At 39.3% G+C, this 27,587-nt stretch overlaps 1 protein-coding gene across 1 annotated transcript in view; it reads right to left on the bottom strand.

Annotated features, from left to right (window-relative positions):
• The window catches only part of LOC117250859 (neural-cadherin), a 460,454-nt gene that overhangs the window by 185,588 nt on the left and 247,279 nt on the right, over positions 1–27,587 (bottom strand). Inside the window, exons 17-23 of the mRNA XM_033616852.2 lie at positions 17,778–17,898; positions 17,324–17,486; positions 13,416–14,084; positions 9,921–10,112; positions 8,568–9,011; positions 7,341–7,671; positions 5,957–6,050 (exon numbers count right to left, since the gene is read on the bottom strand). Coding sequence (XP_033472743.2) covers positions 5,957–6,050; positions 7,341–7,671; positions 8,568–9,011; positions 9,921–10,112; positions 13,416–14,084; positions 17,324–17,486; positions 17,778–17,898 — 2,014 coding nt within the window. The remainder of the gene's footprint in view (positions 1–5,956; positions 6,051–7,340; positions 7,672–8,567; positions 9,012–9,920; positions 10,113–13,415; positions 14,085–17,323; positions 17,487–17,777; positions 17,899–27,587) is intronic.

Genomic DNA, 27,587 nt, shown 5'->3' with positions numbered 1-27,587 from the left:
GTACCAGATTCAAAAACAGTAAGTTTGAAAGGTTAATTAATTGATTTGAGATTGAAAGTTAGTTATTCAGACTCCTAAAATTGATGCAATCTGCTAGAGAGAAAACATCAGTCTGCTGGAGTTGTTGCAACTACAGAAACCTTGAGTCCACTAGCAGTTGTATAGAAGTGAATCAGCTTGGGACACCTTTAGTTGTCATTGAAGGAAATTTTGGGATTTTTCGTAAATGCTCTTGTCTGGCAACTGGATTGCTTAATGCAGTTTCATCATTATCTGCTTCCAAACTCAGTTCCTGCTGGCTACCACACACTTTCTGAAAACAAATCAGCAGCAAATAAACATCAGAAAACTTTGCTATACTTAATCTAATTAATTTAAAAAACATCATTAGAAAATTAATTTAAACTGCTTAAGCATACAACAAATAGCCTTCTGGATCTGGGTTTTTCTTTGGAACACAAAGTATGCTCTGCATTATCTTATAAATAACATGTATCTTACATGACTGAAAAAAAATCACTGATATGTATAATAGGGTGACAAAGATGTGTCTGTGTGAGCTATGTGATATAAAAGGATTGACGTAAAAGTAAGGCTCAACATCCTTTACGATCCAATTGCCCGCAGGACCTGTTCCGACTGTCCAAGATAAAGACAGACCGATACAAATACTAATTGATCCCCCTCAGCCTTTTGTTCTACTGAGTGTTTCATTCTGTCTTTTAGTGTTTACTCTGTTTTCTGCTGTAAACCAATTGCCCCCTGGGACAATAATAGAAAGTGAGCAGAGACGATGCATTAGGGAGAGAAAGGCACGGGGGAAAATGAGACTGACTAATAGGCACAAAGACATGCGAGGAAGCAATTTCACTTGGTCCTTGTCTCCGTGCTCCCCTTGTACAGTAAATGAGCTCATTCAAGTTTAATTATAGAGGAAATCCAAGGCAGAACCTTGGCAAATCAAATAATAAACCACTTGTAGAGACAAGGGCCACATTAAGTCATTTTAAAGCATATGCTGTGGTGGGGAGATTACGTCTTAGGTCTAGCACTTAATTTCAGGTTTCACTGAAAGACGATTTACTTCTCTACTAAAACAACCAATACTTTCCCACTTGGTACTTCCCAATTTGCTGAAGCCTGTTTTTATTGCCACTATGTCAACTACTTACATTACTGGCCACATCAATTCCAGTCAGAGTGGGACACTTACAATTAAACTATTCTATAAGATGCATTGATGTGCTACATCAGAATACTAATTTTTGTGCTGTTTGTCTAACTAAGCTAGCTTTAACTTCCTGATCAAAAACACCAAAAATTGATTAACCTAAGTACACACTCACTTTGAACAAACTCAATTGTGGCTGATTTGAAGCACTGAAATGAAAATATATAAAGCAGACCAGATGAGTTCTGATGGTCTCCGTTTTGTGAAATGGCAGTAACACAATGTGTTCTGAACTCGACTTAGGTTTGAAACACCAAGAGATGAGAGCTGTCATGAAATGTTAATGCCTCACAGTACACCCAGTCCTCTATACAGGCTGAACTTTGACTTTGACAAAGAAGGGAGGAAAGTTTGTCATTTTGAGTTGAGCTTAGTTTCGAAGATGAAGACTAAGGTGTCGTGGGGTGATGGGGTGTCACTGTATGGGAGTGTGTAAAAGTGAAAAATGTGTCTGCTCTTTTTGGCGTATTGAGGGGGGCATTTTCAGAAACAGGCCACAGCCTCCACATCCTATAAGTGGGTAACGAGGCACAGTAGCAAACAAGGAAAAACAAGGAAAAAAGGAAAAACTAGCAATCGGAAGGAATGAGGAGGACTGGGAATTGGACAGGATTGTGGGTTAATGGAGGAAAAAGGTGGTAAAAAGATAGAAAATAATTAAAGGAGACACTACAGAATTATCTAGCTGATTTAATGAGAACGATGTAGCACATTGGGGATGCAGCTTGGGAGCTGATTACTGACCACATTGCCAACACAAAATTAGGCCTTAGTCATCAAATTGCACAAAATGTATACATAAAAGATGGAAATTATATGTTGTGATACATCAGCTACAAATGCAAAAATGGCCTTTCATGGGAGCCAGAAAAAACAATCAGTGAAAAGGAGCATTTTGCGACCATTTTTTGAGTCAGTGTGTATCTTTTACAACTACTTGCTTGTGTGCGACACGCAAATTTGCGTTTTTTTTTTTGTTTTGTTTTGTTTTGTTTTTTTTTAAATGAGGGAGCGACTCCGCCAGTGTAGGCTAGTGTGTGTGAGAGGGGGGAAAGTCCGAGAGTGAGTGATGTTAACTGCGAGGATTACATCATCTTCACTCATCAGAAGATGAACTGCGCTTCGCCTGGAAAGTGGATGAGAGCAGGCCGCTGCAGCAGGAGGCGGTCACAACAAGCTGCCTTCAAGTAAGAGGCTGAATCCAAATGTCCACCCTCTGGACTTTCAGACTGAGCCCTCGCAAACTTCAGGTGTACGTTGTGTGACGTATTTACTGTCATCAAGTAAAGACTGCAAGTGGCTGATCAACAGCCCTCGGGACTGTTTTACTTGTTGCCGTGGAAACGTTCAACTATCACTGCTGTCATATTCACATATATTGATGAACTATTCATCTGTCCCTGCAGATATCAAGATATAAATCCCATGTATAGCCTTTTTTTGTGACTGAACAAAAATGTTAATAAATAACAACAACAAATTAATATATATTCATACATCTCTATATAACAGGCTACAGCGTTTAAAAACAGAAATGTTTGTAAATAAGGTAAATAGGACTATAACTCAATATATTGGGCATTACTGACATCAGAAACCTTCTTTTGTTGTTTTCGGACATTTTTCAGCCTATTTCACTGCACAGCCTTAAAGGCCGCAATAATAAACTGTATTTTCAGTCCCTCTACAGCCTATAATTTTTGTATCATTATGTGGATGAATATTAGCCTGGTGAAACCATCCTAATCTCGCAAGCTCATATTCTATTTCGCTCCACAGATCAGTCTGGCCATGCAATCATAAAGGTGCATTCTGGCATCGGTTAAAGCTTACCGGGCCAATCACAACCATTTATTACTTTGGGGCGGGTTATTTGCAAACACGTCATCAGAATAGGAGGGACAAGGAGCTGAGTGAATGCATTTCGTAAACAACCAACGTGGCTACTGATTTTGAAACTGCAATGGTAAATGTGTTGAACGAACTGGAATGTACATTTTCTTTAAAAGCAGAACAAACGGCTGCACTGAAAGCTTTTATTGAAAAACTGGCTACCAACTGGCTCTGTTGATCGGGAAAAAGATGGGACTCAGTGAAAACCCAGTGGCTATTGTTGTTTCTTCGCTAGTTGCTCTCATGGAGGAGCAGGTCAGGGAAGCAACCAAGCTGGGAATCACTTGCTTGCTGGTATGATTACAGTGGCGTTGTGCTAGCCTACGTCACACGTTTTGTTTACACTGATTGGTTTTCCGTCTTTCCAATTGCATGAAGGGGCACTTTGAGTGACAGCCGTTGATACCGCCCCTCAGGAATAGAGGAAATGTACACTCCATGTCCAGATCCATTTGCATTTTGCAAATTGGGTCTGGCAACGCCAGGCTGGTTGAATATTATTTCTGGCCTACAAAATTCAAGTAACATTTTATTAGGCCTAACTATCACTAACTATTTTACACACTCATAAGCTGTTTTTTTTTTTTTTTTTCAGCAGTTGAAAACCCACAACGTCACGTCCGTATTGCAATGAATTGTGGGTTATTAAATCAGTGAAATCTGCTTAAGTCTGCACCCCAAGCAGACTCTCTGGAAGTTTGTGCAAAGTCTGTTTGAGGCCCCTTGTGGACTGATTGACTGATTGATTCAGCCAGAAAGTTTCCAGACAGTTTCCAGCAGCCTTAAATCCATACAGGAAGTCACAGAAGCACCATATGATGATAATTTCCGATACGATGTCGATTTATTAAATTATTATCAGACTCATATATCAGTTTTTTCTCCGTCTTCATTTTTTTTTATTATGACAAATTAGTTTATTATTATTATTATTATTAAGTGCTTTACAGGTGATCTGTAATTTATTTTCATGGTTCAACCTCCATTTTACATGAATTCTCATGTAAATCAGCATCATATCAGTTTGCTGACCTGTTACCTCAGCTACATAGACTAAATAAATTGTCCAGTATATTAAGTTAATGTTTTCAGAGGAAAACAAATACAGGACAACAGCTTTCATTTAAGATCAGTCAGATCATTTTATGAATGCTCACCTCCCACTGACCACAAGTCTGTGTGATGCTAAATATTTAAATATTAAAACAGTCCAATGTTAATAAACAGTAGACTACATATAGTTTATGATACGGTTAACATGGCCAAATATGTGAATAATTGTGTTGCAGGATGATTTAAGGTTAGCCCCTATATTTTCTGCTTGTGCTCCTAAAATTTTTCAGTTAGGGGCTACAGTGCTCCTACTGAAAAAAGTTAGTCTGGAGCCATGGGGGTGAGTTTAAGGCCTGGCTATTGGGCTATTAGTCAAGTGTGTTTATACATTAGCTACGGGCGTGTTTTTTAACTGCCAAAAAATTTAAATATCAATATGTAATATTGTTATATCATATCCTAATATTGTTTGAAATAGTGAAAACTAGCATTAAATAGAAATACTCAAGTACAAGCACCTGAAAACTGTACCTAAGTGGAATATTTGAGTAAATGTACTTAGTTACTTTCAACAGTCAATATATATACATTTAACTAATTTTCCAACTCTAGTCAACAAATGATTAATGAAAGCTGTTTTAAGTGTTCTCTTTCCACTCAATATTAATAATTACTAACAACTACTAATATGTTAAACATCATAATTCAAGGTTAATCTGGAAAGTAAACAAAACTTTTGGAGATAAACATTTCAATTTTAGCATAAAATGGAGCTTGTTAAAAAAAAAAAAAACTCCCCTGGGGAGCCCCCCCCCCCCCCCCCCCCCCCGACCCCCTGACCCCTACAGAGGTCCATGCTAAGCCCCAAATGTTCTCAAAGCCAGAAAATACCTCTAATTGTAGCAAAAAGCAGATGTTTAAATTCTGCAAAGTTTGGGGGACTTCTTAAGTGCATGAGTCTCCAGAACTGATCACAGTCCAAAAGACATCTGGCCTCCCTCTTCCTGAGAGATATTTCAGTCAGGGATGTTTTTGCTCTCCATTATTTAAATGTCTAAATCAATCACAACAAAAAATATGATGTGCAGCAAGATTGGCTGGGAAATGTAGCATGGTTCAGGACATAAACACAATGTGTAACACACCATCAGGTTTTCTTGACAAAGTGCAGATCATCCTAAGTAGTGAAGGTCCATCATTTATCCTGAGGCAACAAAGACTCCAGGCCAACAAAAACATTTGGCCAGTGTAACCTATATATCTGAGATAGTAATGATGGCTTTTGGACAGTCTTAAGCATGAGCCTTTATGAGCGCAAACAAATAAAACATAAGGGTACTTTATTGACTGTTATTACTGTGCTTCCTGTTTTCATAACCACCTATTGTGCTGAGTGAATCTGTTTGGGAAATGAGAAAAAACAACTTCTATTTTCATAGAAAGTACACCTTGACTGTAGTTGTTGGTTCTGCTGAAATACATTCAAGGTCTAACATAACAGAATACACTGAATGTACATATACGGCTTCACTGACAAATATAATAGACTCATCTGGCTGATGGGGCACTTACTTCAAATTGTTCATGACATAGTTTTGATTAGAAAATACTGACACATAAAATAAATTAGGGCATCTATGGCAATTTAGTGTACCCATGTTTGTGTGGATAGCCTGATAAATTTGTTTGTTTAATTTTTATATTTTGCACAGTGTGGCTTTTTTATCCATTGTGTGGAGAATTCAGCATGAATGGTTCAGGGAGAGTCACAATATTTACCTTGGCACATGTCCTTCAAAGACATACGTCTTGTTGTCCCAGTCATCGGGGTCAGGGGAGTAGACCTTTCCGAGCACCGTAGTTGGCATACGTCCTGAAAACAGAACGCACACCAGTTTATGAGTTTTCTGTTTTAAATGACCATTAATTCTGTGCATTTATGTTTTTAGAGCACAGATTTTACTCTGCACTGGCCCTCCATTTCTTCAGAAAAATGTTCAGGGCAAGAACAGGTCTTGCTTTACAGCATGCGCATCTCCATCTACCTGAAATTAAGTGTGCTGTGCATTATGTCTATAATACCATGAACCTCGGAAACCATACCAATAGGCATCTCACAAACAGACAAACAGCACCAACAACGATGGAAATAAATAAACAAAATTAAAGGCTTAAATGTTCATGTCTTAGGCTTCATTCAAAATTACCTTCCAGCAGAAGGAAATGCATAAAAGAAAATGATGTTCAGCTGCAAAGAGTATAATCATGTAGAAAGAATGGTTGGTACTTTTACCCTCCTAAAACTCTTCACTCTCTGAAGCATGTGGGAATAATTCTGGGTATACCCTTGAAAACTTAAAGACAGACCTTGACATATTGAATTTAAGCATGTTGTTAAGCATTCAGGGCTTTCAATGGCAAAAACTGAGAATGCTATTCTATTTTTCCCACAACTTTAGGTGTAAGAATGTGAACAAAGCATTGTATTGTGACAAACAGACAAGCAACAAGGTCTTTTATTATTGTGGGGTGCAAATACTGGTTCATCTTGTAGAGTTGGTGAAATTTAAGATCGAATACCTGACTGAGGAACTAGTTGACAAAACAAGTTGTTTTGAATGCAAAATAACTTTGCTAAAATTATGTGCAGGCGTTTTGTGACACATTGTCTGAGATTCACTGTAGTCTGAGCCCAGATACTCTAGTATGTGGTTCGTTTGATAACCCTTATAGAAGACATGTAATAGGCTCAAGGAGAATAAACATTGTAGCTGTGATTAATTGCATGTCAAATCGAGAAATGGCTTGTCTTTGTGACCCTTAGAATAGCACCATGAGAGTCATTCTGACTAACAACTGATCATGCAGACAATGATAATGTGGTGACAGTGGGTGAATTGAGGTAGAGGTGAAAAACACTATAAAAATGGTGTGGTGTGTGGCGGTGTTCACTAATTACTGCACACTGATTTGGCATTAATTGGCTGGCAGTGTCAGTTTCACTTACAGAGACAGAAAAACTATCTTTGAGATCAAAGTTCAAAATGTGCTCGAAAAAGTAGATGAAGACAAGTTAGAAAGTGTACCTAAGAGCTTCATCTCTTTATTAATCTTTTTCTGTTTCTTTGAACACTACATCCAAAGATAATGAGGACACTCTCACCTCTGTGACTATTGATGAATATTTTCTTCTCCCCCGCCACATGTGCGTGATCATTTTGGTCACCGATGGTCACAGTAAGGGTGCTGGTCACTGTTTTGGCTGGATGGCCACTGTCGCTCATGATAATGGGAATGAGGAATTCTTTCTGGCGCTCACGGTCAAACGTCCTCAGAGCTGTTAGTGTCGCAGTGCCATTTAGGTTGTCCTGGATGTAGAAATCATTGCTGTGGCGAAACTCTGAGGGAACACTGAAGCGAAAGGGTGGGCCATTCTCTGGAGAGTCCCGGTCCACAGCTCGGAGGAGCGTTGATGTTTGGTTCAACCTTACTACCTAAACAAGAACGGAGAGCATGAGGGGTTGTGGCTTGCTAAGGTCATTTCAAAGACTACAACTGACAACATACACAAATATGTCTTTTCTTTAACGAAAAATTACATTGTATGTTAATTATAAAACACTGATTATTAAATACCTTTTACATTTTCTCGAGAGCTGTACCAGGTTACAAGACTTTCTTTCCTTCTACCAAACTAATATTGAAAAAGTGCTCCAGGTTATTGGTTAGAGTTTTTGTACAAATAAAATCCACATAAAATGAATTTTTCCTTTCCTGAAAGAGAACAGGTGCAACGGATCTATACATAGTCAAACATGTTATTTATATACCAGAAAAGAAAATCTGGAGAAAATGTTATTCTATATTGTGTATGAAGGCTTAATATAGAGAGTCAACTATGAATTATCCAGTACAGTATTAACTCCTCCTGCCTGCCTCACACTGTGGACAAGGCACAAGAGAACCCAGTCACTGCGATTACTCTGAGCAGGATGCATGGGAATGAATTACAGCTATTTTCCTGACTGTTTGAATGAGTCACTAAATTTGTTGCTTCTTGCATTTTAGAAAGAAGGTCACTAAGGAGGTCTGAAAAAGTCGCTAACGAGGGAGTGTGACAAAGCATCTGTATTTGGCAACCTGGGAATGAGAACGGTTTGCAGCAGCTGAGTAAATAGTTGGTTAGTGTCTTTGCCACTGTGTGCATGATGTGAACCATTGTGTGGCACATGCATATAAATTTGATTGGCACAGGATCGGGTATATCTGAGACTGACCAGCTAGTTACCAGTTGTGCCCACTCAAGCTGAAAATTGTCTCAGTCACCAGCTGATTAATCAGTAGATCTCTAGTTGCATGTTAATTTAAAGTCAAACTCAGTCAAACCTACCTGTGGTCCAGCCACATTCTCAAAGACTATTGGGGAGTAAGCCGCCTCAAACTCTGGTCCATTATCATTTACATCCAACAGCGGCAGCTGGACTGTGGCACTGCCTGTTAGAGGTGGAACGCCATGATCGGTTGCTATGATGACCAAGTAATGCTGTGATATCCTTTCCCGATCCAGAGGCCGGGCCACAGAAAGTACTCCGGACTGGTCAATGGTGAAGAGCCCTTCCGGATCTGAGTCCTCTGATAGGCTATAGGTGATGTCACGGTTCTGGCCTGAATCAGAGTCACTGGCCACCAAACGTGCCACACTGGTTCCCACGCTGATGTCCTCAGGGAGTGGGGCCAGAGACAGAAGGTGTGGAATAAAGACGGGGGCATGATCATTATAGTCCTCCACCTCCACCGCACAGTGCAGAAGGCTGGAGAAGTCCAGGTCTTCAACCTAAAATAGGAAGCTTATATAGTCTCACATGTCATACAAGAGCAGCAGAGGCAAGATTTACATCAAAAGACATCCATCTTATCAGCCAAATACATACATATATACAAATATGATAGTAATTAATTGTAGTTTTGTCTGAACAGATTTCTGATACTCTGCAAAATCAACAGCTGGAATTTTCCACCACGAGCTACTGAAAATGAGAAAAAAAGTCAAATACAACTAATCTAAACAGCAGTGATCACCATTCTATTTCATTATTTTACACTCTTGGCTACAAAGCAATCTCACACCATCCATACATCTGTGTGCGCGAGCGTGCTGCAGCCGGTTTTATATCACACTATAGAATTTCTTGTTATTTTTCAACAGCTACCTCTCACTGCCACCAATGTGAAAAGCTGCCTTGTGGCGCTTTAGAGTTCTTGTCTGTAGCTGACATATGACACCTTCTGTGTCTTCTGTGACTGACTTTATAGATTTCTGCACCTTGAAATTCTTTGTCTTACGTTTTGACGGAGGCACTGACAGCTTGATTTAAGGGACTTATATCACTGAGGAAAAACAAATAACTTTGAGATCAGTGCTCATGAAATTTCCCAAAACATGTTTTCATTTTTTCCCATCAGTTTCAGCAATTCTCAAAACTTTCCAGGAACAGGCTACATGTGCATGTTCCCAAACCAAAATCCATTTCATATTTTCAGGTACCACAGTACTATTCATCATCTGACTTCTGTCATTCTTGAATCAGACCCTGTTTCTCTGAATCCCCTTTACACATGCCGCACACCTATCACAAAAGTTAAATTTAGCTCCATGAATTAGAGAGAGAAGTTCAAATAAATCAAAATAATCTTCAATAGGAGACTGTGGTTAAACAGGGCTTTAGGAACAGCTTCCACATACCTTCAGTGTGAGGTTGAACCTCTGCTCACTGTGTCGTTCATAGTCCAGACGTTTCTTAAGCCTCAGAGTGCCACGCTGCTCCTGCTTATGACTAACCATGTAGAATTTCTGTTCTTGGTCTCCAGCCACAACACTAAAGGTCAGCTGGGCATTTTCTCCAGTGTCTCTGTCCTCTGCAGCAAGCTCCAGGACCTTTGAACAAGCAACAACATCATGTAAGTGAGGCTGTCTCTCATTGGGATATTGGCGTCTTACATTTTTGTTACATAAGTGTAGACAGTGCAGAATTTGTTATGGCTAATGTGCTAACAAACAATGTCCGAAGAACACAACCAGCAGACACTAAGCACTGATGTTTAGCCAGATTCACATATTTCAGACTGGTGTGTAGTGTTGGACCAGTCTCCATTTTTCTCTTAGGTTAATGAAAGTTAGACAGTTTCGCAAAAATTAAGACTTATTTTAGGCCTAAAAAATTAGCCACCTTAACCCCAGGCAAACTTAGAATAAAGAGCCACGTCTCCATATTAACAACTGGTGACACCCACTAACCAGTGGCAATGACAAAAAATGTGAAAAACATGACTCATGAATAGAGTTAGGTTTTTTTGTTTTGTTTTGTTTGTTTTTGTTTTTTTGAAAAATGGTGCCTAACTTCAGGGCTAATCACTTGGCTTGAGTCATGGGGAGCTGAAGCAGTTTTTCACTGACAACAGCCTAACTGTACACACATGGCACTGCTATGTTTAACTTTAAACTCTCTGCTCTGGTAACCACAGCCTTACTGTCACACATCACTGTCACACACACACTCTCGCTCTCTTAACCACACACTCACCATACACAATCTGGCACCGCAATGAGTCACCAAAATGTGCATTATGATTCAGTCCAGTAGGAACTGGTCATATGGGAACTGGCACCATATTGGCAGGGGTTTTGGTGCCTAGCTCTAATCATAAATTGTGGTTCCTTAACAAGGTTGTGAACTGAGTGAGTAATGAGACAGGAAAAAAGAGTTTCTACAGAGCGCTGTGAAGACATCGTTTGCAGCTTTTGCTTGCCCAAAGACACCATCCTAAGTCTGGCTGATGAGTTATCAGTAGTCCTGAGCACTGCCAGATTAGGAAGCCACAGGGTGTCTGTGTCATGTGGCCCACTTGTTCACAGTTGCAGAGGTTCTGCCAACAAACAGTTTTACAAACTTGTCTTATAATAGTGGTCTGCAGAAAAAAATGCTTCTTGGGCCAAAGAGAATTTTATTTGATTTGTTTTGTTCTTTTTTTTTTTTTTTTTTTTGCAGTTAGGTGGTGGCACCATATTCAGCTGAATTTACATTCAGTTTGATGCAGTTGCTCTGTTTGAAAGAAGTCTAAATTTAACCAGAATTTACAGCAAATTAGGCCTCCTTAAGATAGTCAAGAGCAAAACAGCTTTGTACAGTGAGTGAATTTAGAAGTCTATCTGAAGTCTGACTATTAGTTTGATCTGTGCCGCAGTCAAAGTTTATCTTTGTGAAACCAGCCTGTTTTTCTCCTATAAAAAAAGATATCTGTGTACTTATAACTTGATTTAAACACCAGTAACTAGTCTTCATTTACTCTGCCACATACAATATATGTATGACAGAGAAAGCTCAATCAATACGCTAAAAAGGAATAAAGCTGCAAACAGCTGCAGAATTAGGCACTTACATTGTGATTAAAAAGTAAAAAAAAAAAAATCACATTAATGTGTATTCTCATTTGTTTTCTTTATTCAAATGATTTAAAGGGCCAGCGTGTAAAATGGGTTGAAAACAGTGACATCAGTGGTCAAATTCTAGATTGCAGGGCTCACTCGCTCACCCCTCCCGTCGGGTAAATGACGGTGGCCTCATAGGGACAAAAAGCCTTGCGCAGACACGAGTTTTTCAGGAGAAGGTCTATCTAGCGACGAGGTGAATATTTATTTAGAAATCTAAACCATGTTACGATATTGTAATGAATCCCTCACGAGCAGGAGACCAGAGTAGCATTCGGGAAAAAGGCCCGTTTATTTGAGCACTCCAAAAACTCCGGTAACACTCCAGGGGGTAAAAGACTCCGTCCCAAACTCTGACTCTTCTGGCGTAACACACACACTTCATACACACATACTCGTTTACAATACCTAGCGGGGACCCCCTCCCCTCTCTGCTCCGCCAATCTCCAGCCCGCACACTGACTGACAGCGTAGCCGGTAAACAAAGCTCAGCTGTTTATTTAGCCTAGCAATATCTCCGGACTATAGTAGCTGCAATGGACGACTTTGAACGCGATTTTGAAGAGTTTCTTGTAGCGGACACAGATCCAGAGCCATATCTGTTTGAGCCGGAGCATACAGATGAGGAATTCCATGTGTTGGATGCTGAGCGGGCGAGAAGAGAGGCTGAATGCACAGAATGGGATTCGGTGCTACCATCGTTGGGGAGATATATCATCAGGAGGAAAAGCGCCGCAGAGAGTGCACCACAAGGAGTGAAGTTGCGTCTTCTTTTCCTCGCAGATGACTGTTCGGGTTCATTCTCTCCTGTTGCGTGGTAAGTGTGGTCCATTCGCAAACTTTATAACTAAAAAAACTTTTCACTACTCTCTATCGATGAACTACTAACACTCTCTACTGTTTCCTCCTCCTTCTTCCTTCCTTCTGCTGTCTTCGTTGGTTTATTAATACACGCGAAACGCGTTCTCTGGCTGGCTGGATTGTCCGCTCGGGCTGCCTTACAGCTCTAAAGCAAGGCCCTTGATATATACATATATATATATATATATATATATATATATATACACACACATATATATATATATATATATATATATATATAAAAGCATAATTATAAGGCTACGAAAACCAAACAAATTTTATTTTATAGCGATTATACACATATATAAGCATATTAATGGGTAGAATATTCAGATTCAGATTCAGATTTGACAATAAACCATGCCAAATATTACACACTGGCCCTTTAAAGGATTACTTCTACTTATATGGAAAAGTAGCCCCAAACATCTTTCATCCACTTTTTCCCCTTTTCTTTATCTTTTTTTTCAGTAGTTAAACAAGCGCCCTCAATCCATTATTATTACATATTCAGCTGTTGCCATTGTTCTTATTCTTAAAATCCTGCGAGATATTCTGTGTCAAAAAAATCCTGTGAACTACTTTAAAATCATAAGTAAGATACCTTAAACGTTTGTGTCCCAGCTGAAATATTCTATGGAGAAGTGCTACACCTGCTGTAAATAGGAAGCTTTCCTGGGTTTATGGCAGACTGCTGAGTTGACCTCCATTGAGGTTTTACTCTGTGTGTTGTCTTTCTGGGAGATACTGGACGCTGAAGTATATCACCATCAATCACCAAATGTTTACATTGCCATCAGTAATTTAAAATAAATTAAATAATATGGTTGCTGTGGGCTAATATCTATATAAAATTGTGCTTCATTAACTTGGAAGCCTCCTCTGACCCACCTCTGCATTGGGCTCTGCATTCTCAGAGATCCTTGCCAGGCAGGAGTGGTCAGTGAATCTTGGAGCATGATCGTTCACATCCTTGATTTGGATGGTAGCAGTTCCAGTTCCTGTCATGCCTCCCCCATCTCTGGCCTCCACAACCAGGAGGTAGGACTCAACCTGCTCTCTGTCCAGACCGCCCATGGCTACAGTGATGGTCCCTGTGGTGGGGTTGATAGTGAACATTTCTGAGAAGGTAGGAACTCCTCCCACCTCGATGTTAGTGGCATCTAAACTACCCATAATCCTGTAGGAGAGCACAGCGTTCTGGCCAACAGCTGAGTCATCCAAGTCGGTGGCTGTCATTTCCATCACGGACGTCCCTACTACCGAGTTCTCTGCCACGTCTCCGTGGCAGCTGGGGGCACAGGTAAAGACAGGTGCATTGTCATTAATGTCCCACACATTGATGATGACATCAGTGAAGCCCGTCAGACCTTCGCCACCCTCGTCTGTGGCCAGGACGACAAAACGCCACACAGCACGTTCCTCGCGGTCCAGGGTCCGCTGGGCGTAGATCTTGCCTGTGACCTCATCAATTATGAATTCACTCTCTGCACCCTGGCCATGGAGAGAGTAACGCAGGGCCTCCTGGTCAGCATCCTTATCTGGGTCAGATGCTGTTACCTATAACATTAAAGGCACAGTAAGACAGCGGGGATGATGAGAGTGTAATGACTTTTTTTGCACTATTTAATTATTGAAATGCTGCTGACTTGGAGTGATATCTTGACTGGAAGCACTTCACAACTGCTCAGCGTAGTTATGAACTCTCCGGTAGGTAAACCTGGCAGAGATCCAACCTCCTCAACCCCAACCCCCACCTCTCCTGCCTCTCTCCCTCTGTCTGCTTCTCCTCACTCACCCTGAACACATCAACAGCAATTACACCCTAGGCAGACCAAAGATGTTTCACTTTAGCACGATAATTGCAGTGTGATGTAGAGCCAAAATTAACTTGTTCTCATCCGACTCATTCTGTTGATTAAGTGCTGTTTTAAAAGAATTAGATGTGCACTTACACATGTAAAGAGACATAAGAGCACTAGGCTTACCGTGAATAACTTAAAGGGGTTAAAATGATGATTTGTCATGTTAAAAAGACATGATTAATAATGTTGGGAAAATATTCAAAGTCAGTTATTAATTTATCTAAACTAGATGAATTTATATTTACAGATGTTTAAATGTCTGTTCTATTCACTAGATTCACCACCACCATGATTACTTATAAAATACATTGCTTCAGCTTCTATAGCTGCAACTGGATGAAAACTAGAACCAAGCGGTTCATTTCAAGTGACCTTTCCTTAAATCCAGCACTGCACTGATTCAGTAAGCTTTAGCACTGCATTTCCAAGTGCTATCCACTTAAAGGCGGTGGAATATTATGGTTTTGTGATGTAAACGTTGTCCTTTATCTTAGTTTTTGTTTTGGCTTTGCTGACAGACAGCCAGCTAGCTAGCCACGTTAACATGAAAAGTTCCTACCGCTGACCCTGTGGTTCACTGTTTCATTGGTACTCTGCACTGTGCGTCACCTGGGTCGGTTGAAGGCTAGCTACCGACGCTGCTCGTTCGGCACTTACTGCTGGTAATGTGATCCCAGCGGTGGAAGATGTTGCTGGGGAAACATGGTGGCCAGCCTCTAGTCTGCCCCCAAGGTAGCCCCAGTCAGTAAGCACCTTAGTTTTGAGCTGCAAAACCCCTTTGGCATTGCCAACTATATTAGCACAGCGGCTCAAAATTACTTACTTACTTATGACCCACTAGAAGTGTGGGTTGGTGTATTTGTTTCTGCAGAAACTCTGCCCTCTGCCTGCATGTTCTTATTTTCTTCTCATTTTACTGTGGTCAGGATGTTCCTGAGTACAGTGCGCAGGTGAGGTCTGGACTTTATAAAAACATACCAGAGGCCTGTACTATGAAGCAGGATTTGAAGTTAGCGAGGTAACTTCTAGGTTAAGTCGGGGTTTTCAGTACTATGAAGCTGGTTATCTTTTTACCAGAATAAATCACCGTTGCAAGCTATGCAAAACAGCTAACCTGCTCCGGTGCAGGTTAACTTCACACTATCGGATCACAGCCTGTCAACACCCTGACCTCTGACCAAACAGATCACTGAAGAAAAAAGTATCTATGAGCAAATGTCTGGAGTAAAAAAGAGGAGCTTATAGTGTCAATTGTTATAGGTCAGTAGAATCATTTCATTGTTGCAGGGATCTTTTTCCACTGGTTTTGAAACAGATCTTCTAACAAACAGACAAATCGTTTACAATTCTAAACACATGATTTTACCACTATTTGAACTTAAGCAAAGTTTATTTCTAATCTGCAGTGATCGCTGACAGTGCTGCTACTTTAACACTCTGATTCCATCACTGCAGGTCAGAATAATGTGAGACACCTACATGATGAGAACTAGGATAAAACAGATAATATTTTATTAGTAAAATAATCCACATTCTGTTACTTGGCTACCATTATTAGGCAGATAGACCTCATCAGTGATTAATGGGGCTACTTTTACACCCTTTACTTCAGTAGCAGAAACAGTGTGGCATTACTTTAACGTGTTTTATGCAACATTTTCAGAGTTGTTTCAACATCATTCAACTGAACAGCAACAACTACTTTATACTAATGTCACACATATGCCCAGAGATACTTACATGTAATTTAAGTTTGGCCAATAGTGTATTTTTCAATGATATTTTCAATGCTACCACATTTTTTGTATTGTTTATATCCCATGCCATTTAGGTTGTACTGCCTCACACTTGCAGACACCAGACGGCTAATATTAGGGTTGGTCAAACCAGATAATGAAAGATATCCTGGGTAAGCTGAACTGGCTTCATAGTACAGGTCTCAGGTAGCAGCACACATCCAAAAGAAATCTATGAATATCACAGCCACTAACAGAAAAAAAAACACAATATAAGGAGGTGAAACGCAGAGCGAAATGAGAGTAAATCTGGGGTTGGTTTTCACTATTACTTTCGCTGGTGAGCAGCAACGTGTAATTGGCCTGTTATCTGTTGGACGTACAAGCAGGAGGTAGGGAGGCGGAGTCAAGTTTGAATGTTGTGTTTTCAAACAGTAACTGACAATTCCTTCCTAGTATACCCTTGAAGAAGCTGGGAAGAATAAGAGCATGGATGAACTTAGGGGAAAAGAAAAATGCATGATTAATAATAATACATAAATAAGTTAAAACCCAACAGGAATTGTCTAACAAAGACTTAACTCAAGACACACTGAACAAAATGCAGGCTTTTCCATCTAGCAAATGTGACTTATACAAAATGCTGCAAAAAACATGCAAGCCAACCACATTTCAGGTATTATAAAATGTAGATTTTGAGGTCTGCAGGTCTTGGGGGTCCAAATGATTGATTGTAAAGCTCCATTTCCCTTTAGTTACTGTTGCTCTGCCTGTCAGACTTTTTTTCACAACAGGAATATTTACTACTTGAAATGTTACATTCTTTATGAAAGCATGGGTCCTTGATTCCAGACAGAGATACACAAAAGCAGCCTCTTATTTCTAGCTGGCAACTGTCGCCTGACACATACATGCATGATATTGTGTTAAAAGACTGATGCTAAAGCTTGTATTGCAGTGTTGATCTAGTAAGTACTAGTGTTACAAGAATGATAAGGAAAAAAGATCAGACTCATTTTACAGTGTAACACAACACTGGTTGCTTAGCTTGCATATTTTCTGACAAACAAGACAGGTTAGATTCATGCTTCAGTGAATGGTCCATTGCATGTGATAACAGACAAGACACTAAGTAAACAGAAGATTGCACAAGCTCTTACAAGCTCTTCCTTACAGCTTAATAATGATTGGATTTTACCTGCAACACAAATACTGGTGAGCCATCCAGCTCCTCTGTTATGCTGCCGTAGTACTCGTTAACGGTAAACACTGGAGCCTCATCATTCTTGTTAACAACGTTTACCGTCACAGTTGTGTAATCTTCCCATTTCCCATCTGAAGCCAGGACATGAAGCTTGTACCTGAGCAAAAATTTCAGCTTTGTCAGGGGCTTTCACAAAATAAACAACACTTCAGATCCAAATGAGCTTTGTGAAAACTCAACGTGTTCTTAAACACAAACTATTGAGGTGTAGTTGACTGTATTTATCAAAAGCAGAGTTAGAAGGTATAACATATATGATGCCAGACAAAGAAATTAAGAATTAATCCAACAAGGGAAATAACACTGTATACTTGAGGTAAAATCCTTCAACAAGTATTTACCTGAGTCTAAAAGCAAACATTTGAGTCTCAAAGGATTCTTCCCCTACCTTTTGTTCTGCTCATAGTCCAGAGGCTGGGCGATAAAGATTGTGCCCACCTCTGGTTCCACATCAAACACCCCTCCTGTGTTCCCTGATGTGATCTGGTAGCGCAGCTTAGCGTTTCCACCTGCAGAACGGGACAAGATGGAAGCTGAATGATAAATGACAGTTTGTATAAATGAACCTTAGTTACTGAAAGCAGTGTATGGTTAGTAAGTGGGGGAAAAAGGCTGTATCTCTTGTATTTGTACCATAATAGAGCTTCGGTGGAGAGGTTCCCTTCTAGTCTATTGCTGTCTGTTTCTGTCAATCCACCAATCTGTCTCCCTTAACTGAGATAGATAGCATCAGCCTACTTTAGGAGGTGGACTGAAATCAGATATCGAGTGTTTGGTGTCATCTGATTGTTATGAGTCTTTAAACAGCAAGCAGCCTCTGCCCTTACAAAGGTGATTACTATACACTCTGCATTAGAGGAGCATCTTTGTGAAAGGAAATCCATGAACAACCAAAAGTGTAGAGCCATGCATAGAAAAACTAAAGCCTACGCATTTGTAATGCACTGGATGTTTATACCTTACGTTTTGCAGAAACAATCATCTCACTAAAGTGCTTTGTTTGGTAATGCTACACAATTAGAAACCAACAAATAAAAAACTCATGTTCAACAGACATCTTTGCCAGCAACACAGTTTGTCATCTGCTTACTAATTAGCACCCATGCTCTCAAACCACAACATCTCTTCAATTTGAGTTAGGTAGCGGTTTCAGACCAGACACGTTCCAAACACAAATTTACGAGCTGATACATTTACCAGTCAAGTTTCTATAAAAATACAAAAAACAATTAATTTAAAACAGGTGAATTACACTTCAATTGGCAAGACAACATATAAAAAAATACAGAAACTAACAAATGTCTTTACATTTGATACAGTTAAGAAACAATAATGCATAATAGGAACTTTCATGATCTCAAATTACCACCCCGTGGTTGTATGCCTCTGCCAACCAATCAAGTTGCAGTTTACAATCATGTCTGTCCAGACTCATATGAAGCCATGACGGTAGACAACACTACAAATGTGGATGTTGCTGCAGAGAAGCATAGTGTAAAGCATGGATGCTTCACACACATCTTCAATCTGGTAGCACAGAAGATCTACACAACTGACACATTTTCACAGTGGAAGCCCAAGATTTTTGTAACCCATTCAGTATCTGACAAAAATGTCTTCCTGAGTTATGACGTTGAATAATGTCCGCACAAGTTTTTTTGCAGATTATTATGTCATAGTGAAGTTGACCTTTGACCTCTGGGATATTGTAGAGAAAGACAACCCGAAAACATAATGCCTCTGGACCCAACTGTCACTAGTTCAGGGGCATAAAAAAATAATTTCAGGCCACATTTCATAAAATTTCTGCAGATATAAATTACTCACACCACCCAAAGATTTTATACAGAGATTAACCCAAAGTTTTTAAGTAATTTGAATTATTTGTCTAAGTCATATATGTTTATTTTCATAGCAAAGTTAAGTATTAAAATCATTACAAATTATTATAAATACATTAAGAATATATTTGATACCAAAAGGAAATAAAAAAAAAAATAAACAATGGTATGCAAAACTATGAACACTTCATAGGTAAATGGGGTAAAATGTAAAAAAAATACTTGATCCAAATGTCCTATTTTCTGCTGCTAAGGCTGTGTCAAAATGTAAGCAATTCTTTAGGATGGAGGATCATTTAAAAGCAAGAAAACTTGAGCAAAGCACTGAAGAGAAAAAAGAGAAAAATAATACAGATCAGTCTCCAACTAATACAAACAAAATATATACAGCACACTTTTAGAGATTTGGGTACCTGCAAGGTCCTGTATGTTGAAGCATATAAACACTGCATTTACAGTTACTGTTTGGCTGTGTGCAAAAGCTTCATTGTGCATAGTTTCATCACCATAGTTATCTAGAAAACAACACTGAGCTCTCTTTAGAACTGAAGATGAACTGTGTCTGTGTGTTGAATAGTCATGAATATCTCTTATGTTACAGATGATGATGTGATTAAGATCCAGCAGGTCTTGTATTGCAGGTACAAATGCCACATCAAATGTCTACTTATTAGCAGAGGAACGGGGTGGAAATCATATTTATAGTGTTTATATTGACACAGAGTTATGCAGAGATTCATATAAGTACCATTCATATGGCTTCCTGCACAATATACGGGCCAGGATCAACGCTAATGAAGCTGTTAAGCATGACATATGGCATTATGCACAAATAAACTTAGAATCTAATCAGATTGTGGGACTTAAAGCAGTTAAGTGCTGCTGCGCTGTCTCCCAAAAGTCAGTAAAATTACTTGAATGCTTTAATACAACAGGAATGAGGTGATTTTTATTGAATAATTAACAATCCATTGTTCCCGGCAATTTAAAATCATATTGCTGTGAAGTTCCCCCTCCCTCCATCTCGTAAGTTCTTTCCCCACCTCACTTAATATCTTTTTTTAAAGATGTGCAAAGCATCTTTAATAAAGTCTATTAGATGCTGATCAACAAAATATTCCCCCTCAATGCAATTACTGGTAAAGTGAAAGTCTGCATCTCAATCACCGTTGCATCTACCAACCCTCATGTTAATATGAAAGGGAAAGGAGAACCCTCTGAAGACGAGATGAGATTCACAGCTTATTAGTGAGATGAAAGTCAAGGAAGGGGAGAGGAGAATGCACTAATCCAGATCGTTTTGTACCGTCTGTCTGTTGGCATTTTAAATGAGACATTAGGGGATATATGTGATTGCATCCTGATTTTTTCGAGTTGTCTCAATCTCTTAAGTATTTAGAGACGTGCTGAGACCCAAAGGACAAAAGAAACAGCACAATGGGCAATACAGCGGTTAAAATAAACAAACAAATGGAACGAAAATAATTGTTTTTTCCCAGTTGTACCAATTTTAAAACTCTTTTCATCTCCCTAGGTAATGTACTTTACTGAAGCTGGAGTATACAGACAAGAGAGCAGGCAGGGAAAGACAGATAGAGACACAGAGCACTGACAGGTGTCACTAATACCAAAGGCATCAAACATTTCATGCACTATATATAATGGAATTTGCAGAAAGATATTTTGTACTTGCTCCAGTTTTAATCACTGTTGCCCGCCCTGCACTATTAAGAAAACAGATGTCAATGTAGCTTATAATAACATATATAAAGCAGAAAGGTTTGATTACAATTAGAGCCCTGATCACACAAAAAATTTGTCCCAACCCTAAATGAACATTAACAGATTCTATCCAAGCCCAGCCAGAGCCCGACCATGGCAGCTCTTTTAGGCCTGAGCCCAATTACAAACTCAAATTTCTATATATATCTTTTTCATATTTAAACATTTATTACAGGCAAAGGGCTGCCTTGCTTCCTCACACCACTTTTTCTTCTTCTCTTTCTTCACTTATTCAAATAGTCTGTTATCTTGTGCGCAATAGGTTCGGCAGAGCTGGCTATGCCCATCGGTGAGTCTAGTGTGCACGGCAGTCCATGGCGAAACGGCAAGCAGATGATGATCACTGCTCTTCACTGCATGTCACACACATCTCTCCCACTGCTGGTAGGCAGAAGCAAACACTGCCAACCAGGTCGATTTGCAGCCCCCCCCCTCTCTTTCTCGTTTCCGTCCCGCTTTGCACACATGCTCAGTCTGTTTCCCCTGGTTCTCTACTATATTGCTCTGTTGTTCCATCACTTTCCCTTTTTCAGAACCCTGATTCAAGCCCAGGGGAATAAAGACAAATTACAGCCCAAACCTGGTGATTTGGGCCTAATGCGGCTCGGCCACAGCTTCAGAAACAGAGGACAATGTCACCACACTGCTGACATGGATTACATATCTTGTTGTGTAACGACATTGCAGCATTACGGGTATAAATCATTAATCTCACCATGATTCAATATTATATTGATTCTGCCCATTTAACACAGGCGGTTACAAAAGAAGCTGTCACCCCTTTTGTTTTTGCTTTTGGTCATAAAAGATAAAAACAACACATAAACAATGTAAATTACTGTAACCAGTTCAGTGCAGTAGAGTTCACTTTAAACCGACTCCACTACCACAGATAAAACAGCATATGGGATAAGTTAATCTTGAGGGCTTTCTGTCAGAAAGACCTTCCTGGAAGAAGCATTTTCATTTTAACCCAAACCATGATCTAAAACTTTCGGGCTATCTGGCTTAAAGCCCTGAAGGCAAACTTCTCCCAACAGCCATAAAATATGGATTGACAAGATCATTTAATACAAGTATAAAATTCAGCCTAATAATAACCGTCAAGGTTCATAGAACAGGTGGCTGGTTTTTTGCTCCTTACCCATTATTAGCTTTAGCACTTTCATATCAAATAGACTAGCCTAGCGGCTTGTGGAGTTTTTTTCTACTCATAGCTCAAAACTTTACACGTATTATGTATTCATTTTCTTACTCACTGTTAGTTTAAGTCACTGTATCTCCTGACAGAACAGAACAGAACAGTTGAATTTCAGCCTGCATGCATGTTTTTCTTGCCTAGCATTGTTGAAACAGAGAAACAGTGTTGCTGTAGTACGACATTAGCAGAGTGAGACGCCCGACCAGGCAGGTACCTCATGTTTCCTAAGTTTTTTATCTCAAAACAGCATTGTTTACACACATGTGCTCTGTCTGTTGACCTGTATATCCGCTATTTGACAATGACAGAGTTTCAAAATAAAAGCAAATCCAAAAGATGATGTGGACTGAATGTTCTCACTTTCACAGATAACACTGAATTGTTGATGATTGAATCAATACATCGATTAAGATCGATGGATCATTACACACCTGTGGAGCACAGCAGAGCACAGGGAATAACCTTCTTACAGCAAACACAAACAATGTAATGCTTACTTTTATAGATTTATAATGTCATGCTGACAACTAATAATGCAAACATGGAATCAATTTGTAACTTGTCTTTAGAGCAGTGGCTCCCAAAGGGCAGAGCAAGATTTCCTTCCAGTTTTTACTGCCCATTTTTAATAACATTCCATCACATAAAAAAATGAAGGCTAAGTAGTGCATATGTAGTAGTTTATTTGCAAAGTGAAGACTGATTGGAACATACTGAACAAACCAATCAACAGCTGTTAAGTGGGACATGCTGTCATATGGCAGGAGTGGACTTCTCGACACGTTTTTTTGGACACAACCACTGAATCCATAGAAACTACTGTGAGTCTAAGTTGACAGCTGCTGTCTTCTACTTCCTCCACCTCTCAAGCCTACAGGAGGTGAGAATTAGCTACTGCAAAGATTTTCAGTGGAGTGTTCTTTAAAAGGCCAATGATATGGCGCATGATAGCACATTCCTAAAGATCTGTGGTAATTTATGGAGATGCATTACTGAAATGGTTACATATTTTGATTGCAAAGGCCTTGCTAATCTTTAGTTTCACTAGAGTCAATACTGAACACCAAGATAAGAAATACACTGTGTTTAAAAAAGCATGAGGAAACTTTCATGAGCTGGTAACAGCACTGGTTATATCAATCAGAGGTAGAGTGAGGTGAGCGGAAATGTAAAGATTTCTGGATTGAAAATGAGAGATAATGTGACCTTTATGAGTATAAATATTGACTGGCTCTGGCTTTCAAACAGGATTCTCAACAGCTTGCTTACAGGCAGAATTCATTTGGACTTTTTGCTAAGCAAAAACACCAGCAGCAGTAAATATGTGAACACCATTCCCAGGCTCTAACTGGGTGAAATTCAGTTGGTTTGAATGATGATGACAGCCCAAAGTGTGGGTACCCTTTTCAATCCAACACCGACTTTCAATTTCTCTCTCTTGTTTTACACAGAGGTATTGCTTTGCAGTCGGGAGAAGTACAATTTTCACGGGCGAACCATAACAGGCACATAATGGGCCCCAGATGTCTACCATTTGTTTCAACTTAAAAAGGTACAAAGTAGTGTCTGATAGTGGAAGGTAAAAATTTGTACCAATTCAGCCTGAACTGAAGTCAGCTTTTAGTCAGAACACTGACTAAAGCACCTGAATGGTAGAGCAAACACTTGTCCACCACCACAGGCACACAAGTTCAATCCCAGCAGTGGAGTTTTCGGCTTGGACCCTTCAACACAATTTTCAAAATGAGCCATGAGCAATAATGAGCCCAAGTAGTTTATAGTTAGAACTTTCATCCTTACAGCACACACACACACACACACACACACACACACACACACACACACACGTATATTATCCCCTGGCTGGAAAGCCTGATGCAAATCAAACTTGTGGTCATGTTTTCTTTTTTGTAAGAGTAATACATTTTTTCACAGTATCATCTGAAGCTGAATCATCACTTCAACTTTCCTTCGCATCAGAATTTTGGGTCTGCATTAGTATTCAATCGTTTTATTTTCTTTTTAAAGAAAAAAAAAGGGGGGGTAAGTTAGAAAGAGAGTGAATGGCTGAGCAATGACTAACACAACCAATCGTCATCGGACACAGATAGAGAGCTTATAGATGCGGTAAGCTATTGAGAGCTTTTCTGATGTTAGTCTCTCTCTTCTCCATACGCATGCACACACACCAGCCCACTACATCTCTCCCTCTCAGGAAATTAAAGTCATATGTAAAACCGGGGCGTATTTGCAAGTCCAATTATAGTTGCATCATCTCTAAAAATAGTTACACAATGTACCTAGATATTCACATTCTCTATTCTTGGTTGTTGCTTGTGATCATCTTACTAATACAAGTGTATAATTGGAACATAATAAACCAAATACTATATAAAATCCAGCAGGCTAAAATTTATCATACTAATACCAGGGATTCTTTAGTTTGTTCAGTCCAAGTTCTAAGAGAGACAATAGAGATTTCTGAACATCTATCGAAAAATCAGAAAACTTGAACTCAATCTTATTAGCTTTGAACTGAATACATTAAGTAATTTAAGACATTGCTACAAATGCTGCAATGCAGCAGCAAAGGCAGAGGAAAAGAAGACTGCTCGCTAGTAAACATGGATGCCAACAATGCTGGAAAAAAGAGAAAAACAGGCATTTAACTCGGGCTGGACAATATGGCAAAAAATATGACCACTTTAATTGTCCATATTAATCAATATTATGTAGCACAATATATATTTAATAATACTGCCAGATTTAAGAATATTCTGATAATGACTGAAGCCTGAAAAAGCAGACAGTTCATTAGTTAAACCTTAGAATACAGCTTATAAACATATAACATATATAACATTTAACTGGGCAAACATGGCTTGGTTAAGAATATCTTTAGAATATATTTTGTCATAAAAGAATATACTGATGTACATCTGAATGTAAACATTTCACTTTGCAATAACGCTTTATTTGCCATGACAAAATGAGTTAACTTGCTTTGTAACTTACTAACTAACGACATATTTTGCAGACTTTAACTGTCTTGATAAGCATTTTGTTGCTTTTAAGATATTCAAACCAGTTCCATATATTTAAAGTCATGTTACCTTTTTTGTCAACAATTTGCTCAGCTTTGGAGGATAAGACGAGTTCTCTTTCAGGACTCTGGCAAACGAGCTCCGTGCTGGTGTGAAAACAAACCAGGTGTGGATTTGACAGTTATTTTATCGCGATCTCCTATCAAGGTCATTTTGTAGTCCAGCACTACATTCAACATGTTTCCTACACCTCAGAGACACACAATGCATTTTGGTGATCAACACTGATTACAAATCGAAACTCTGTTTACAACAAATCTCCACAGGGCACCTTTAAGGCGGCTGTATTTTCAGTTCAGCCACTCAAGAAACCCCAATAGACAGCCCTTTCCAGCTAAAAGGCTCTGATTGAACCCACTCTACCTGTCCAGCAGACAAAGTAAGTGAATACCTGGTGTATTGGTGTGAACATCTAGACCAAAAGATTTTTCTTAGGAGTTGGTGGAGGCAAAAGGAGGGTAAACGTTGGACTTACATTCATTATGTAGACAGAAACATGACTCCAAGTAAATGCTAACGTTGGTCTCTGTTGGCTGGAGTGTAAGTGAGCAACTGTTTGCCAACATTTTCGCCATAACAACTGCACTTATCCAGTTTACTCTGTCCTGATGGCTAAATAAAGAGCCATCCGCCCTACTTCCCCAAGTTTTCTCTGCTCTGATGAAATGGAACATTTTCTTGTTGACTCTCATTCGGCTGTATATTGATGTCTGTTGCAGTCATCACTCTGTTACACAACCTCTAGTCACTTTCAATGAGCAATGGTCTTCTGATTTTGTTGTTGATCTATAACTACCAGACCTTTTCCAACCAGAGTTCTATCCAGTCACTAGATGCCTTTTGATAGCGTAAGCTAGTGCAAGGCTTCAAGACTCTTTTCATTCCTCAGAGAAATAATGGTCTTGTCTTTCCTGTCATGAGCTAACATTTGCCTCTGGCTATGACAGCCGAGTGTCTTGCCACATTCCGCCACAAACCTAAATTGTTGCATTTAAAGATCTTGGCAAGCTCTTAGATCCTAACGAGGCTTTTTAATTAGTGCTTTATTAAAGGCCAGTGCACTGGAATATGTCAGCCAGTTAGGCCTATGTAACTAGTCTAGGGTGTTTAAAGGGACAGTTCACCACAAAAGCTGAGTGCCATCTAGTTCAATTATTTTGGAGAGAAAGCAGACGTCTCTATGGTCGATATGTTCAACACTCAGCAACTCACACCAAAACAACCTAGATCACTAAACTACAAGTAGGAGGAAAATGTGCATTTTCAATTTTGGGGTGAACTATTACCTTAACAATTCTATATGGAAATATACCCTACGTCTTAAATTATATCTAAAGTCAAAATTTTTAATTTTAGTTGGGTTGTTCCTAGCTCTATTCAGACCTAGAATTACCGCTTTGCAGTTGTATGCCTCTGCAAACCACTTAAGTTGCACTTAGAGTTAACATCCATGTCTGTAAAAAACTATGGATGTGACATCTCCCCCCCAGCAGCACAGAGGAGCTATAGAATCAGTACAGGTTGAAGGACACCCAAGATTAGTGTCACCAGTTAAGTATCTGACCAAATGTCTACCCTTCTGTTCCTAAGATATACCATTGAGTAATGGCCAGAAAAGTGTTTTTGTCATGGTGAAGTTGACCTTTTACCTTTTAAATATAAACTGTCATCACTTCTTTTATGTCATCATTATATCCATTTAGACATTTGTATGAAATTTTGTCATAATTAGTGTATAGATTCTTGAGTTATGGCCAAACACATGGTCTGTGAGGTCATAGTGACCTTGACCTTTGACCTTTGACTTAAGAATGAACTGATTAGAATTTAATGATCAAAGTGGGCATTTGTTCCCAATTTGAGGAATTCCGTAAAGGTGTGAGAAATTGTGTTAACGAGAATGAGACAGACAGGGTCACATCGACGTTTGACCTTTTACCACCATCAATTCATTGTTGAGTCCAAGTGGACGTTTGTGCCAGATCCGAGATAACAGCAGCAATCTGGAAATATGTGCCACAATGAACTTACAGTAAATAAGATAGCTGAAGCAGTGGACAAAACTGAACAACACATTCTCAAACTTGGCCTGAAAACCGTTTGGTAATGTTAAAGAGCTGCCCGTTTGCTATTGACAACAAGCTGGAAAACTTATGAAAAAGAGTAGCTGTGTTACAAGATTCCAAGGACATGTACCAACTGCTTTTGGCTTCTCAACACCTCCGGGGCACAACATCTTATCACTAAGAAATGTTTGACTAAAGTGGATA

Source organism: Epinephelus lanceolatus, chromosome 2 (assembly GCF_041903045.1).
Source record: "Epinephelus lanceolatus isolate andai-2023 chromosome 2, ASM4190304v1, whole genome shotgun sequence".
In the NCBI taxonomy this organism is placed as follows: domain Eukaryota; kingdom Metazoa; phylum Chordata; class Actinopteri; order Perciformes; family Serranidae; genus Epinephelus; species Epinephelus lanceolatus.
The sequence above is the reverse complement of the archived record's forward strand: the minus strand, read 5'-3'. Positions and strand labels throughout refer to the sequence as shown.